Source organism: Bubalus bubalis, chromosome 10 (genome assembly GCF_019923935.1).
Source record: "Bubalus bubalis isolate 160015118507 breed Murrah chromosome 10, NDDB_SH_1, whole genome shotgun sequence".
Taxonomy (NCBI): domain Eukaryota; kingdom Metazoa; phylum Chordata; class Mammalia; order Artiodactyla; family Bovidae; genus Bubalus; species Bubalus bubalis.
In genome coordinates, this window is record NC_059166.1 from 37,963,542 (window position 1) to 37,979,542 (window position 16,001).

Genomic DNA, 16,001 nt, shown 5'->3' on the forward strand with positions numbered 1-16,001 from the left:
CCACATGAGATTAGCTGAAGATCCAATACTCTGGTCACCTGATGCAAAGAGACGTCTCATTGGAGACCCTGATGCTGGGAAAGATTGAAGGCAAAAGGAGAAGAGCGCAGCAGAGGACGAAATGGTTGGATAGCATCACTGACTCAATGGCCATGAATTTGAGCAAACTCCAGGAAATAGTGAAAGACAGGGAAGCCTGGCTTGCTGCAGTTCATGGTGTCTCAGAGTTCGACACAACTTAGTGATTAAACAGCAATAGAGATTAAGGGTAGAGCTTGTATCAAAATGCTGAGCGATGATTAGCCACAAAATCTCATCATTGGCAGAAAGCCTCTGATGATCATGTCTGGCTCACAGATCTGCTGGTGGACTGGCTATTGGCTGATCTAGACAACCTTTGCTTGTACAATGAGGTGACTAACTCAGCTGTGCTCCATATGCATCTCTTAGTCCAGAAGTGATGGTGGAGCTCACAGGACTCCTTGAGATATAGGCTGAAAATCAGCACAACACCACTTTTGCCTCATTCTGTTGACCAAAGCAAGTCACGAGGCAAGTACCAAATCAAAGGTGGGGAAATAGACTCCACTTCTTTGGTGCTAAGAGTTGTAAAGTCACATGGTCAACAGTATGGATACAAGGAGAGGTGAAGAATTGGAGACATCACGCACAGAATTGAGTTCTTAAGTTCTATTTTCATTAGCTCTTGAACACAAAACATATTAAAATTAGTTGCTTTATTTTTCAGAAAATAAATGTTCCAAGCATGTACTATGGGACCAACCACTTTGCTTGGTATACAAAATATTTACATCTTTTAGTTCAATGGAAGAGGTCACTTATCTTCTTTTTAGGAGTGGAGAAAGCACTGAAAATTCCCTCTAAAGTTTTGTTTGTCTTTTTCTCACTTTGTTTATTTATTTTAAATTAATTTTTAACTGGGGGGGGTTGCTTTATAGTGTTGTGTTGGTTTCTGCTGTACAATGGCACAAATCAGCCATAATTATACATACAACGCTTCCCACTTGGGCCTCCCTCCCCTCCCTCCATCCCACTCCTGTAGGTCATCACAGAGCGCCAGGCTGGTTCCCTGTTTTGTCATAGCTATATGCAGTACCTCTCTAGTCATCTTGTTTTATACACTGTATGTTATGAAGTAGTGTTTTACATAATAATTTTTTAAGATAATATGCAATCACTATATTTTGTGTCTGAAAAATGTGTTTGGTAAACATTTTTATGAAAAATAAAGTTTATATTATGGTAGGAAATTGTTCTTTTTTTCTTCAATAAATATTTTAAAATGCCTTTTCTTTTTCTATTTCATGTATTATCCACGTATATGTGCTTTATGTTTTATGTCTTAAGTGTTGTTTAAAGTATAACACATAAGCAGAATATGCAATATCAGAGATGAATTAAAGTGGGTTCACTGATTGTAGTTACATGTCTCTTCCAACACAGTCTAAAATTATTTGATAAAAATTTAAGTAAGTGAAAAATATTAAAGAGTCCCCAAATTTTCAAGTCCCCATATTTTGAGAATTAGATTTAATAAGACAAACATTAGGATTTAACTTTTGGAAAAAGTAGTTATTTTTGTCTTTTTCTTTGTCTCTTTGTGAGTATGTATTTTTGAAAATCAAACAATTTCCTTATCATTATTGTAGAGAGGATGCAAATGTTGCTAGAATTATCTGATGAGCTTCTGTCAGGCTCTTGAGAGCAGTGAAGACATATTTTGGTTTAATTTGATGCTGTGCTTAGTATTATTCTGATGGTACTGGGTAAGTATTTCTGTGACTCTGTAGGAGAGCTGAGTAAACCATGCACCCCCTGTCATTCTATATCCCCTGAGTCCAAGCATGTCATTTCAACAACACAGCCAGAAAGCCAAAAGAGCTGACAGTTGGTTTGTGATTATTCCTGGACCTGAGGCTCCCTCATGTTACAGTACTAATCAAGTCATCTCACCAACTTATCATTAACTCAATTTGACCCGTGGGAGCAGAGATGAAATCTTTTTGGCAAGACTAATGATGCTATAAGATTGAAAAGATGTGCAGTGTAAAACCTTGATTATTCTCAGTCATTACCATGAGGAAAAGAATAAAAATACAAAGCATCAAATGGAGAAAGTAAAGACCGTGTCTTCCAGAGCACTTAAGCATTTTCCTCCCCCATGGTATGCCAATGTTTCCTTCCTTTTTTTTTTTTTTTAAAAAAAAAGTCACCTTTGTTCACACATTTCATCTCAATTATTTTTTACACTAACAAATATTTTCTCTGGCAGTCAAGAAATTCACTTCTCTTTTATTTGTTTTGATAAATGGAATGGAAATTGTACTTTGCAGTCAGCTTAGAAGCTTTCTCAGGAAAAAGCAGCCAGGAACACGGAGCTCCCTGTCATGCTTCAGCGTTCTTAGTTTGTGACATCTTCGACAAGATCTTCCTTTCCTTCTTCGCATGAGCTTTGGGATAGCTTCTATTTCTTTCTGACTGACAGCTGGATAATAAGTTTTATCACTAAAAACTGATTCTAAGGAAATGTGATCCCTGCCCTCGATTCTCTTGTATTTGTTAAAGCTTTTGTTTTCACAACTCTTTCAGAATAACCAGAGATTATCACTACAGAAGCACCTGGATATTGACCTGTCGTGTCACATGCTGTTCAGCAAATACCACAATTTGAATTTCCTTTTCTCTGTTATCTAGAACCACTTATTAACCATCCCTGGCTTTTACTTCTTGGCACTGGGTGGAAATGCTTAATGGCTCAACTTAGGGGCTGTTGGACGAATACATGTCCTCAAATGAGGGTCGTTTGTTCTGTGAAGAATAAGAGGCACTTTACAGAACCACTTGCTGTTGAGAAGTGACTCAAAATAAGCACGCTCTGTCGACCCATGTCTTAATTTTTTTTAATGTTTAGAGAGTTATTAAGTAGGTTTTCATTTTGTCCTATCAAATTGTATTAAATATTTGCCACAAAAACTATTACAGACAAATCCCGTGCTCGATCTGTTTAGAATTTAAGTAAGGGCAGTGATGGTATACTTCCTTCTTTATCTGCTAATTGTACATTACTGGTCATAGATTTGATATGCCACTTTTCTGCTATATCTGTTTATTTCTTCTTGATTTCATGTCACCTTTCTCACTGTAGCAACTAGGAAATAGGTGAACAATACAAGGGAAGTGGAATGGGAAAAGCTGGTAACCCTAGCTGATCAACATTTGGCAGAAAAGATAAAGAAAACTATAGTCTTCTGAAGTCACACTTCCTGGCCTCTTACTCTCCACGAACACATTGCAGTGTTTGGATTTCTCCACTTCCATTGACGGCACCGTTGACCCAACCTCCAACTTTATTTTTCTAAAGCAATTAATTCACTGTGTTAATTTCCTGCTCTGTTACTCTCTATTAGGTATAGATGAGGTTACTTTTTGTCATGACATTCAAAATTTTTCTAATCTTTTTTCAATAAATATTTCCTATATAATCTCCTATTAGATAACTTGTATAGCAACCAAATGGGATTGCATATTTTTCCAGTTTCCTCTACATATTTATGCATCTTATTTCCTCTTCATTTGTATTATTTATCCAAACTAGTCTGTAGATCTTCTTGCATTATTCATTGAGACCTAATCCAAATGTCTCTTCCATTTGACAGGTGGAAGGTTTTTCTTTCTTAAATTCCTATAGTATCTTATTCCATTCACACACATTTCTATCATATTGTTTTAACTCTTTATCTTTTTTCTTAGTTTATCACCTTTACTAAATAAATGTTAGGCTCCTTGAAGTCTATAATTGTTTTATTCGCTTCAGAATCCTCCACAGTGTCTTGTATCATATACTTACATAGTAGGCAACCCATTTTTTGTTTCATAATAGATGGATGGCTTGGTCAAATATTTTAATATGATCCTTTGCTTCCTGAAGATTACTACCTTTCTATATTTCTTCCTAAGTTTCTGCCAAAATTTTGCTCCACAACTTTTATCAAATCCTTCTTTCCCAAATTTCATTTTGCTAGAAAAGGAAAATGAGAGAGAGAGAACATGTATGGAATACATAATAGAAATTTGAAAGTAGAAAGTTTAAAATTGGAAAGAAGAAAGAACATTTAGTAAATTTCAAAACACTGAACAGATAATGCATTAATAAGTGGGATCCCCATTGTTTTATCATCATTGTGGTGACCAGTGATGATTGTTATAAATACTAGCTACTGTAATGTCTCTACATGCCATTCACCACACAAGCTCATTTCTTTAAATTACTTAATCCTTTAAAAAGCACTTATGCTCAGCTTTATGTAACATAGTGAGTCCTGAGCAATATCCTGCTTCCATTTATTCTATAAAAATTAATTATTTCAATTTTAAAGGTTAAAATTTTTATTTATGCATTCATATCTCAGAAATAAAATGCTATTATTGATAAGCCATAAGAATAATGGATCAGGGTGAGAAATTTATGTAATTTTATTGTCAAATTCTCTGATAGAATTTACTTTGAATAGATTTCATAGTAGTAGAACATTATCACATCTCTATTGTTTATATTCTGATGTTTTAAAAAAACCTATGTACACATGGTTGTCAAACCATGTCAGAGTTAACAGACTTCAGAGTTGTTGCATGGCAGAGTGCCTGTTTTATGTGTGTATGTATGTGCATGTGTTAATATATGTATATGTGTATGTATACATAAATGTACACACATGAGCATGTATATAACATGTATGTAAATATAGCTCAGAATGTCCAACTTCAGTAAAAACTGGAAAAAATAAAGAACATGTCAATTAAGAAAAAGTTTAGTTAGAGAGTGACTTCCTCTGAGTTATTGCAGATGCCTTAGAGCTCAAAATAATTGAGTTTTGACTTGAGATGTGCTTCAGTATGTTGTGTGTGTGTGTTTACTTTGTTGTATGTGGGTTTCTGAATATTGCCCTGGGTTAGAGTAAAATTACATTTTAAGTCACTATGTTAGTAGTAACAATTTGTTTTGCAGCATTTATTCAAGTCCTTGTGGAAAATACAGATTTTAAATACCATATTGACTGTGTAGAAAGATTCTTTGCTTATTAGAAAGGTATTTCTTTTCACAAATTTTCACTTTTTATACCAGCTAATAAAGTATTCCCTACTGGTATTATGATTGTGGTTTTTGCACATATGTATAGGATTTATTAACCTACCTTTTCCAGATTTTGAATTATAGTTTTAAAATCTAATTTATATTAGTGTCAAGGTAAGCAGCATTTAAGTACACCAAAACAAAATTCTCATAGTGAACTCTGTATTGTTTTACATATTACATAATAAATATGTCTTTGTTCAATTCTTAAAAATGAATAATTGAGTATGTAAAGTTATGTCTTTAAGATTATCTGGATGTACTTTTATTTTAAAAATTAAAAATTGAAATAGAATAAAATGTGGGGAGGAGTGAGTTATTTCTGCTTTTGACAGTGAGTCCTTCAGTGTGCACACATTTGCATCTCTTCTTGCTCTTCCATGCCTAGAGAAATGCCAGGCTCCTGCAAACTCTGACTTGCTCTAGGGCTCTTCAGAATGTGAAGCAGTTCTAATAGGCAGTCAGCTAGTTGCAGCAGCTGAGCAGACCTCGAATAGCAAGTACATTTCCTATTTTCAGTACTCCATAAAGTGGTTGAATAAGGGAAGCCAGAAGGCAAAAGAAATTGGATATAATGAGATTAGTTAGGAGAGGAAAATTTCTATTTATTTTTGTAAATATTTAAGTTTATAAATAGAGAAATTAATTTTTAAAATTATTTTATGATTATCTTGGGGAAAAAATGTTAATATGTAGTCAGTAATATAACAGGAAAATTTTAGTCTATGACGTATTAAGTAGCTTTTTTTTTTTTTACCATTTTGCATGTCTACTTTTTTCATACTCATATATACACTTTATTCTTTCTTTCTTTTTTAAAAAGGATGCATATATGCATCTAAATTTGCTGTTCAGAAACATGGTCTCTCTATGATGACTACACCCTAAAGTCTTGTGTAACCTGTAAACCATTCCTATGATTATCTGCTTTTTTTGTTTTTTGTTCTTTGTTTTGGGGGAGGGTGGCGTTTATTGGCCTTATAGTTTCTACTCATTGCCAAAGTTAGTTAGGTAAAAATTTCTTCCTCTCCTACCAAAGAAGTTGTGTCATACATCTGTAAAACAGATTCCTTTTAAAGTTTTATTTCATTGTATTTTTTTAATATATTTATACCCCTTTAACTCATTTCTCTGACACCTCATCCACTGCTTTTGGCAAATGTCAATCTGTTGTCTGTAACTAATCTATGATCTTTTGGGGGAGTTATTTTTTGTTTTTGTTTTTAAGACCCCACGTGTTAGAGACATTGTGTGGTATTTGTTTTTCGCTATCTGATTTATCTCACTTAGCATAATACCCTGGAAATCTATCCATGTTGTTGCAAAAGCCAAGGTTTCGTTCTTTTTCGTGGCTTAATAGTGTTCTATTATACATATGCATATTTGCATATATATACATAAATATATATTTTCTTTATATATTCATCCCTTGATGGATACTTGAGTTGTTTCCTTGTAAGATAGCTGTGCTGAACATGGGGATGCATATATCTTTTTGAGTTAATGTTTTTATTTTCTTCAGGTACATACCCAGAATTGGAATTGCTAGATCATTTGGTAGTTCTATTTTTAATTGTTTGAGGAACTTTAATGCTATAATTTCTATAGTGGCTGCACCAATTTACACTCCCAACAGTGCACAGTGCATCCCTTTTCTCAACATCCTCAGCAACACTTCCTATTTCTTGTCTTTCTGATAACAGCCATTCTGATACATATGAGGTGATATCTTATTGTACTTTTGGTTTGTATCTCCCTGATGATTAATGATATTGAACATTGTTTCATGAACATGTTGACCATCTGAATGTCTTCTTTGGAAAATATCTATTTGGATGTTCTGGCTATTTTTTAATCATTTTTTTAATCTTTTGAATTATAGGAGTTATTTATGTATTTTGGATGTTAACTACTCATCAGATATATGATTTGCAAATAATTTCTCCCCCTGAGGGGGTTACTTTTTCAGTTTTTTATGTTTGATGTAGTCTCACTTTTTTTTTTTCTTTTTTGCTTTTGTTGCCTTTGTTTTTGGTGTCAGATTCAAAAAAAGCATTGCCCAGAACCTGTGTCAAAAAGCTTACTGCCTGTGATTTTTTCCTAAAAGTTTTATGGTTTCAGGTCTTACTTTCAGATATTTAGTTCATTTTGATTAATTTTTGAATATGGCATAAAAGAGTGGTCGTGTTTCATTCTTTTGCATATGACTGTCTAATTTTCCCAACACCATTTAATGAAGAGATAGTTCTTTCTCCATTGTATATTCTTGACTCCTTTGTCATAAGTTAGTTGACCAGATATGTATGCATTTATTTCTATGCTCTCTATTGTGTTTATTTGATTTATGTTTCTGTTTTAATACAAGTATCATACTGTTTTAATTGTTATAACTTTGTAATATAGTTTGAAATCAGGGATCATGTTGCCTCCAGCTTTGTTCTTTCTCAAGATTGCTTTGGCTATTTGGGTTTGTGTGTGTGGCCCCATACAAATTTTAGTATTATTTGTTTTATTTTCTTGAAAAAAAATGCCATTGGAATTTTGATAGAGGTGAAAATTGACTTGGTAGATCACTTTGGTAGTATGGCCATTTTAGCAATATTGATTTTTCCAATCCATGAGCATTGAATATCCTTCATTTGTATCTTCTTCAACTTCTCTTATGCTTTTCTTAGTGTTTTAAACTTGTATTGGAATGCAGGGTAAGGGCAAATTGAATAGTGAAATAAAATGAAAAGATGTGTGACAGTAGTGATCACTTGGAGAAAGAGAAATTTGTAAAGGGTAAAAAGTCAGATTCAAAATGAGGGGTATATGAAAAAAGTATATAGCTACTAGACCTAAAAACTTAAAACTGAGAAATAAATACTTATTGGTATTATCTCTTATTGCTGTATGAGATATTTTCATTATATATGCCAGGTATTTTCTGGAAAAATCTTACTTTTCATTCTGTGTACTTTTCAAAAAAACTATGGACTAACTGCAACAGGGTCACTCAGTTTCATGTGATTGTTACAACAATATCACAATTTATCTGGGGAATTTTGGATGATCCTATGTATGAGTGCCTGGCCAGTTTGTGGACAGTGGTGCCAAAGACTGTGTTTTCAGTCTAACTAGATGGAAATGAAAGTGTCATCAGCTCACTCTTGCGCCTGGCAGGAAAAACATTAACATAGAGGTAGATGTATAAAGAGACTTTTTTTTTTAATGATTGAAAACCACATCTTTGTTCTAGCCTATTTAACATGCTAAAGAGAAACACTGAAGCAAAAGTGATAAAATAGGGAGACTGGATATTGTAAACAGTCAGAAGATCAGCAGACGGAATTTAAATCCTAAACTTTGGATTCTATCAAAAGTTTATATGTATATATGTGTGTGTGTATATATATATATATATATATATGGTCTTATGGTTTTAAATTAAATGGCCACCAGAGTGTAATTTAGGCTTGCCATCTGTGCACTATGCTGATTATTTTTACACAACTAAGATTTTAATCTTAAAAAATGAAAATTTATAAAAACACTCATGTTGGACTTTTTGGATTTTTTGTTATTTTTCTTTGCTTTTTTCCTACTCATTTCTATTTTGCAAGAGCACTAACAATCCCTAATGAGTTAACAGAGGCACCAACAAAGCCTTGACCTTCGCCTTGACTTTGATCTCTTTGTCAAATCAATGTATTAAAGTTTTGCTGTGTATTTGTTTGTTTAGTATGTAGACTTTGCCATGGCCATGACTTTCATAGAGCAATTATTTTCATTAAGTTAGACGATTAAAGTTAGTCTTGCATGAGAAAAGTATACACTTGGGAAGCAGTGATGGATGGACTCAAGTCTTCAGAGTGTTTAGTTCTGCCAGAATTTTCCAGTTGAATGGAAATTCACCTCCCAGTTTGGTTTGGGTGACACTCTATGGATTGTCAAACCTGAGTGTTTCCTAGAGAAAGACAAAAAGAGATCAAAAAGGATAGATGACAGTGTGAAGATCCACATGTGTTCTTGCAATTTTTCTCAGATATTTTTCTGCTTTGATGAACAACATCATTACTGAAATAATAAATGTTAATTAATATCTGCGTCATTTTTGTAAATGGTAGTTTAGTGATACAATTAGACTAATTAGTATACAGCATAGCTTGGTGACATGATAAATCATAGAGCAGAACATGTTGACTCTTATCCATTATGATGTATTAGCTAATTCACTTGCTCAATAATGACAAAAGATGGGGAATAGGGCAGTAACAATAGAAACAACTATAAAAGTGTCATGGCCACATTTTCAGGTTTTTATTTTTCTACCATGTTCCTGAGAACTATGGACTATGGACCTTTTACATTTTTTTCTCTTTCTTTTTGCATTGGTAAATCATAACCCCTGAATGAAACCTTCAAGAACAAAATCATGAGGAACTTCCCCGGTGGTCAAAGTTAAAACTCTGCTCTTCCACTGCAGGGGTTACAGGTTCAACAGGTTCAACCCTTGGCTGGGGACCTAAGATTCCATGTGCCACATGGTGTGGCCCCCCAAATAAAATAAGATCATGAGTAAATAAAGAAACAATAAACAATGACTTTCCAATTTTCCTAGGTTCACACATGTTGTGTTATGTGCAGTGTTATACTTTTTCAAGATGATTCATGGTAAAGCTGACAGCTATCTGCATATCTGATTTATTTTTCAGAACCTATGCGAACCCCAAAGACTTTAAAGATTGCTGAAATACAGGCAAGACGCATCGCTGTGGACTGGGAGTCCTTGGGTTACAACATCACTCGGTGCCACACTTTTAATGTCACTATCTGCTACCATTACTTCCGTGGTCACAATGAGAGCAAGGCAGACTGTTTGGACATGGACCCCAAAGCCCCTCAGCATGTTGTGAACCATCTGCCACCTTATACAAATGTCAGCCTCAAGATGATCCTAACAAATCCAGAAGGCAGGAAGGAGAGTGAAGAGACGATTATTCAAACTGATGAGGATGGTATGGTTATACTTCTTTACTTTTTAAAGGGGAGATTATATCACAGGATTATGCACGCTCTTACAGTTTTGCCTGGAGTTCCCAAAATTGAAGTGGATCCTAAAATCTGCTAAATACTCTTAACAGGGTTAACTTTGAAAATAGTTGGTCTTAAACAAAAACCTTAATATTCTTCACAGTAGCATCAAATACTAGATGAACTCTTCCTTTACTGTTTTGTCTTTATACGGTGTTAGAAAATTGGCAACTGTACTAAAAGTCTAAATATAGATTATATTAAATTTTCAAAAATAATTTTTGTTGTTTGTGGCACCATATCGATTACCTATTGGGGAAATGCACTTAACTAAAAATTTAGTTTTTTGCATTTTACAGACCAATAGTAATAGTTTTTATTTCCTTTAGATTTGAAAGCAATATTGTTTACCTGTTATATTCATTTTTAGATAGTTTTATTGTAAATATAAAAGAAAGTTAAAGTTTATATTTTTAAGTCTGAATAAAGGTCTGTATCAGATATTGGTAAGCTATCATCTTTTATTTATTACCACCCAAGTAATTGAATTATAATTTGCCCAACTTCTGTGTTATTACTTCTAAATTATTAAATACTAGGAAGAAACATTTATATTAATATTATGAATTATACACACTTATAGCATGTCATTAATGTGAATATGAATACAATTTTCTATTTTAAAAAATGTATCTTAGACAAAAGTAATATAATAATAACACTGTATGTTTCCAAAGTAAGACATTTCATTTTCAAACCTTCCTTTTATGAATGAAAGTATGCAAGAAGGAAAAAAGCATGCTATATAGTGAATTGAGGCAAACCTGAACTGGGAGTCAGGAACGTGAGCTTTCAGTCCTGGTTCAAATAACACCTGCAACCTTAGTAAGTCCTTTCACCCCTCTAATTCTCTACTTCTCAGCTCTATATGAAAAGTTTAAATTAGATGATCTCTAAGGGTCCATCCTGTTCTAAAATGTTCCTTGAATAGCTTGTTAGGATGGCTACATTTTTATTTAGGTTTCAGAAAACAGGATGTATTTCATACCCTAGTGTTCCCAATTTCCCCAGATTCTGAACTTTAGTCTCAGATGTATATTTTGATGCCTGCAAGTATGAGATTGCCGTAAAAGAGGTCAATAATACCAAAGTTTCTAGAAATTCTCCTTATCACTTTAAACATTTTCACTCTGAAAAATGAAAATGATCTTGTATTGTTTTGCTGTTTTTGTTGAAATAAAGGGAAGCAAAAGCCTTTAAACTTCATTTAGCTCACTCAGATTTTCAAGGAAACAATCTTGTCCTAAAATTATACATATTCCTAAAATTTCAAAGACTTATTCATGATAAATGTACTTTTGTCATTTTTGAAATAGTAGAACAGATTCACCTGAAATAATTCACAGATTCATGTTTGAACTTGCACTTAATCAAAACTTAACTATATTATAAAGAACAAACCCTATTCTAACATATAAACATTTGTATTGCCTCCCCCACAACACACATACAACACATATGCTTATGAAAGAAAGAATGGTTGAGTGTAGCTGTTTCATAGGTAGAGTATCAAAATGGGAAGTCTAAGCATGGATTCAAAAGCTCTGAAAAAATGTCTATCTCATTTCATAAAGTGCAATAATACTATGTCTGATTACACTAGAGATTAAGTAAAGTTTGTTTACCATATTTTGTTAGTTTCAGGTGTACAGCAATGTGATTCAGATTGTTTTTTAACATTATATTCCATTATATTTTATTTGGTAGCTTCCCTGATAACTCAGATGGTAAAAAATGTGCCTGCAATGTGCAGACCAGGGTTCATTGCCTGGCTCAGGAAGATGCCCTAGAGCATAGTTAAAGATCAGTTCAGTCGCTCAGTCATGTCCAGCTCTTTGTGATCCCATGGACTACAGCACGCCACGTTTTCCTGTCCATCACTAATTCCAGGAGCTTGCTCAAACTCATGTCCATTGAGTTGGTGATGTCATCCTACCATCTCATCCTCTGTCATCCCCTTCTCCTCCTGCCTTCAATCTTTCCCAGCATCAGGGTCTTTTCCAAAGAGTCCGTTCTTCATATCACGTGGCCAAAGTATTGGAGTTTCAGCTTCAGCATCAGTCCTTCCAATGAATATCCAGGACTGATTTTCCTTTACGACTGACTGGTTGGATATCCTTGCTTTCCGAGGGACTCTCAAGAGTCTTCTCCAACACCACAGTTTAAAAGCATCAGTTCTTCGGCACTCAGCTTTCTTTATGGCCCAACTCTCACATCCATACATGACTACTGGAAAAACCATAGCTTTGACTAGACGGTCTTTTGTTGGCAAAGTAATATCTCTGCTTTTAATATGCTGTCTAGGTTGGTCATAACTTTCCTTCCAAGGAGCAAGTGTCTTTTAATTTCATGGTTGCAGTCACCATCTGTGGTGATTTTGGAGCCCAAGAAAATAGTCTGTCATTGTTTCCATTGTTTCCCTATCTATATGCCACAAAGTGATGGGACAGATTCCATGATGTTCATTTTTTGAATGTTGAGTTTGAAGCCAAGTTTTTCACTCTCCTCTTTCACTTTCATCAAGAGGCGCTTTAGTTCCTCTTTGCTTTCTGCCATAAAGGTGGTACCATCTGCATATCTGAGGTTATTGATATTTCTCCCTGCAAACTTGATTCTAGCTTGTGCTTCATCCAGCCCAGTTTTTCACATGATGCACTCTGCATATAATTTAAATAAGCAGGGTGACAATATACAGCCTTAACATTTTCATTTCCCAATTTGGAGCCAGTTCATTGTAAAATACTGAATATAATTCCCTGTGCTATGCAGTAGATTCTTGCTGCTTATCTATTTTATGTATAGTAGTCTGTACCCATTAATCCCATAGTCTTACTTTGTCTCTCCCTCCCTCCATCTCCCCTTTAATAACTAAGTCTCTTTCTGTTTGTATATAGATTCATTTGTGCTGTTCTTAGATTCCACATGTAAGTGATACCATATAGTATATGTCTTTCTGTGTCTGACTTCACTAATTGAAGTATTCTATAGATCCATCCATGTTGCTGTAAATGACAATATTTCATTCTTTTTATGATTGAGTAATGTTTCATTGTACGTATATTTACGTGTGTATGTGTATATTTATACCACACCTGCTTAAGTCAGACGAATCAGTGGTAAATAATTCACCTGCAAATGGAAGAGCCGCAGGAGATGCAGGTTCAATCTCTGGGTCAGGAAGATCCCTTTGAGAAGAGAATGTCTACCCACTCCAATATTCTTGCCTGGAGAATTCCATGGACAGAGGAGCCTGGTGGGCTACAGTCCCTGGGATCACAAAGAGTCAGACACGACTGAGCACTCATTCACTTTCCTTAAGCCAGTTGTCTGTTGAAGGGTACTTGAGTTTGTTTCCATGTCTTGGCTACTGTAAATAGTGCTGCTATGAACCTTAGGATCCATGTATCTCTGAATTAGAGTTTTGTCTTTTCTGGATATATACCCAGAAGTGAGATTGCTGGATCATGTGATTATTCTATTTTTAGTTTTTTAAGGAACCTCCATATTGTTCTCCATAGTGGCTACACCAGTTTACATTCCCACCAACAGTGTGTGAGGATTCCCTTTTCTTCACATCCTTTCCAAGATTTAGTATTTGTAAACTTTTTGCTGATGGCCATTCTGACACATGTGAGGTGATACATCATTTTGGGTTTGATTTGCATTTCTCTTATAATTAGGATGTTGAGCATCATGTCAGGTGCCAGTTGGTCATCTGTATGTCTTCTTCAGCAGAATGTCTGTTTAGATCTTCTGCCCATTTCTTGATTGGGTTGTTTGGTTTTTTTGACATTCAGTTGTACAGGCTGTTTGTATATTTGGACATTAACCCCTTGCCATTTGCATTGTTTGCAAATACTTTTGTCCATTCTCCAAGCTATCAATTAGTTTTGCCGATGGTTTCCTTTGCTATACAAAAGATTTTAAGTTTGATTAGGTCTCACCTATTCATTGTAGACTATACATTTTATAACTTGTGAGTTTAGTAAAAAGAATGTACTCACATGTTTTATTGCCTACACTTAAAAGTGAAAAAAATGTATTTTCTTAATTGATATTAAGTCTCCGTTATACAAGTTTTATGCTTCTTTTGTCAGTCATAGGGACTTCCCTGGTTGTTCAGAGAGTAAGGAATCTGCCTGAGAAGCAGGAAACCTGGGTTAGATCCCTGAGTGGGGAAGATCCCCTGGAGAATGAAATAGCAGCCCACTCCAGTATTCTTGCCTGGAGAATTCCATGGACAGAGGACCCTTGTGGGCTACAATCAGTCCATGGGGTCGCAAAGAGTTGGACATGACTAAGCAACTGACACTTCACTTAGTCATTCTCTAAAAATATAACTTATTTTGATGGTATTATTTGGTTTGAGTTTTTAGTCTGCTTTTCTTTCCAGAAACCAAAAAATGCTGTCAGGCTTATTATATTCCTTTTTCATATTGCATTAAAATTTTTAATTTATTTTTTTATACATATATGACTAGATTACTAGTTAGGAAGTGAATTGCCATGGAAATTTAAGTTATATCCTAAAGTTGATCAAACTCATGACTATTCTATTTATTTTATCTAAAAAAAATTTTGTAAAAGTAAAATGGAGCTATTTAGCCTAATTTCAATATTATTTTTTACCCTCCATTTAACCTCTTTTGAAGAATGTTTTTATTATTTGTAATGATATTGAGTGTATATTATTATTTATGGTAGTAGAGTTGCAAAGTAATTCCTTCTGCTATAAAGGTTTTTTTTTTTTTTTTTAAGTTTTGCTTTATATGTAAGACTAAATGAAGTTCAAGCTTTCTATGAAGTATTTGCAAATAATTCAGTCTTCAGATCAGAACTCCAGTTTCTACATAGGGTATTTGATGTGTGTCAATGTTTCTGAATTGGGGGCACAGAATATCTAAATCATAATCTATTGTTGGAAGATGGATGGATTGTGATGATCAAATTAAGTCAGTCTTACTAAATTATTGCTGCCCCATATACATAGAAAAATAATAAATTTTCAGTCATCTAGTTAAAGAATATAATTTCATGAATAGAATTCTGGGGACATCCATAAATCATGAGAGCAAAGCTAGAATGATTTCCCACCAGAACCCTAAAGTAGAATTTATATCTAATTTATTGCATGCATTTTTTAATGCATAGGTAGAATTTTTTGTATGAGATTTTGTTTTCATTTTTTATTCTTGCATTCATAAAAATCAATATTTTTAGGTTAACCCTGCAGGAAAACCTGGTTTGGGAATATGTTTTGGCTAATAGAAAGCTTTCTTTAAATGTGTATTTACTATATTTTGAAGGCTGTTATGCTTATTTAATATTATCCTACCCCACTCACATTTCATTCTCCTCTCTTCCACTTTGAGAATTACATTTTTAAGGATTTTCTTATGTGAAAAAAAATTTTTTAGCTGAAACAGCTCCGAAATAAATTACAAGCAGGGAAATAAAAGTCAGCATTCTGTCTCCATTAAAAGTTGTTGCTGTGGAAATGTGAGGTGACATTTCCTGCAATATAAAGCCTGCAGTGGTGATGGTCTTAGTAGCTTCATGTTGTATTTGCACAGATCATGTGTACATATAGATGTTTTTTGTATGTAGAACTATCTTCCTTCAAATGTAGAAATTATTGAACATACTCTGTGCCCACACTCCTTTCCCTGCACGTTTCATGTGTGTGTGTTCCCCTCCGTGTAATTCTTGCTCTCATTCACCATACTGGCCCCAGTACAAGGGCAGTAATTAGAACGCTATCAGTAATCATCTT

At 34.2% G+C, this 16,001-nt stretch overlaps 1 protein-coding gene across 7 annotated transcripts in view; it reads left to right on the top strand.

Moving 5' to 3' along the window:
- The window catches only part of PTPRK (protein tyrosine phosphatase receptor type K), a 623,130-nt gene that overhangs the window by 487,178 nt on the left and 119,951 nt on the right, over positions 1-16,001 (top strand). For all 7 annotated transcript variants that reach the window (XM_045161947.1, XM_045161941.1, XM_045161943.1 and 4 more), the window contains exon 8: positions 9,850-10,152. In XM_045161947.1, the coding sequence (XP_045017882.1) occupies positions 9,850-10,152 (303 nt within the window). The remainder of the gene's footprint in view (positions 1-9,849; positions 10,153-16,001) is intronic.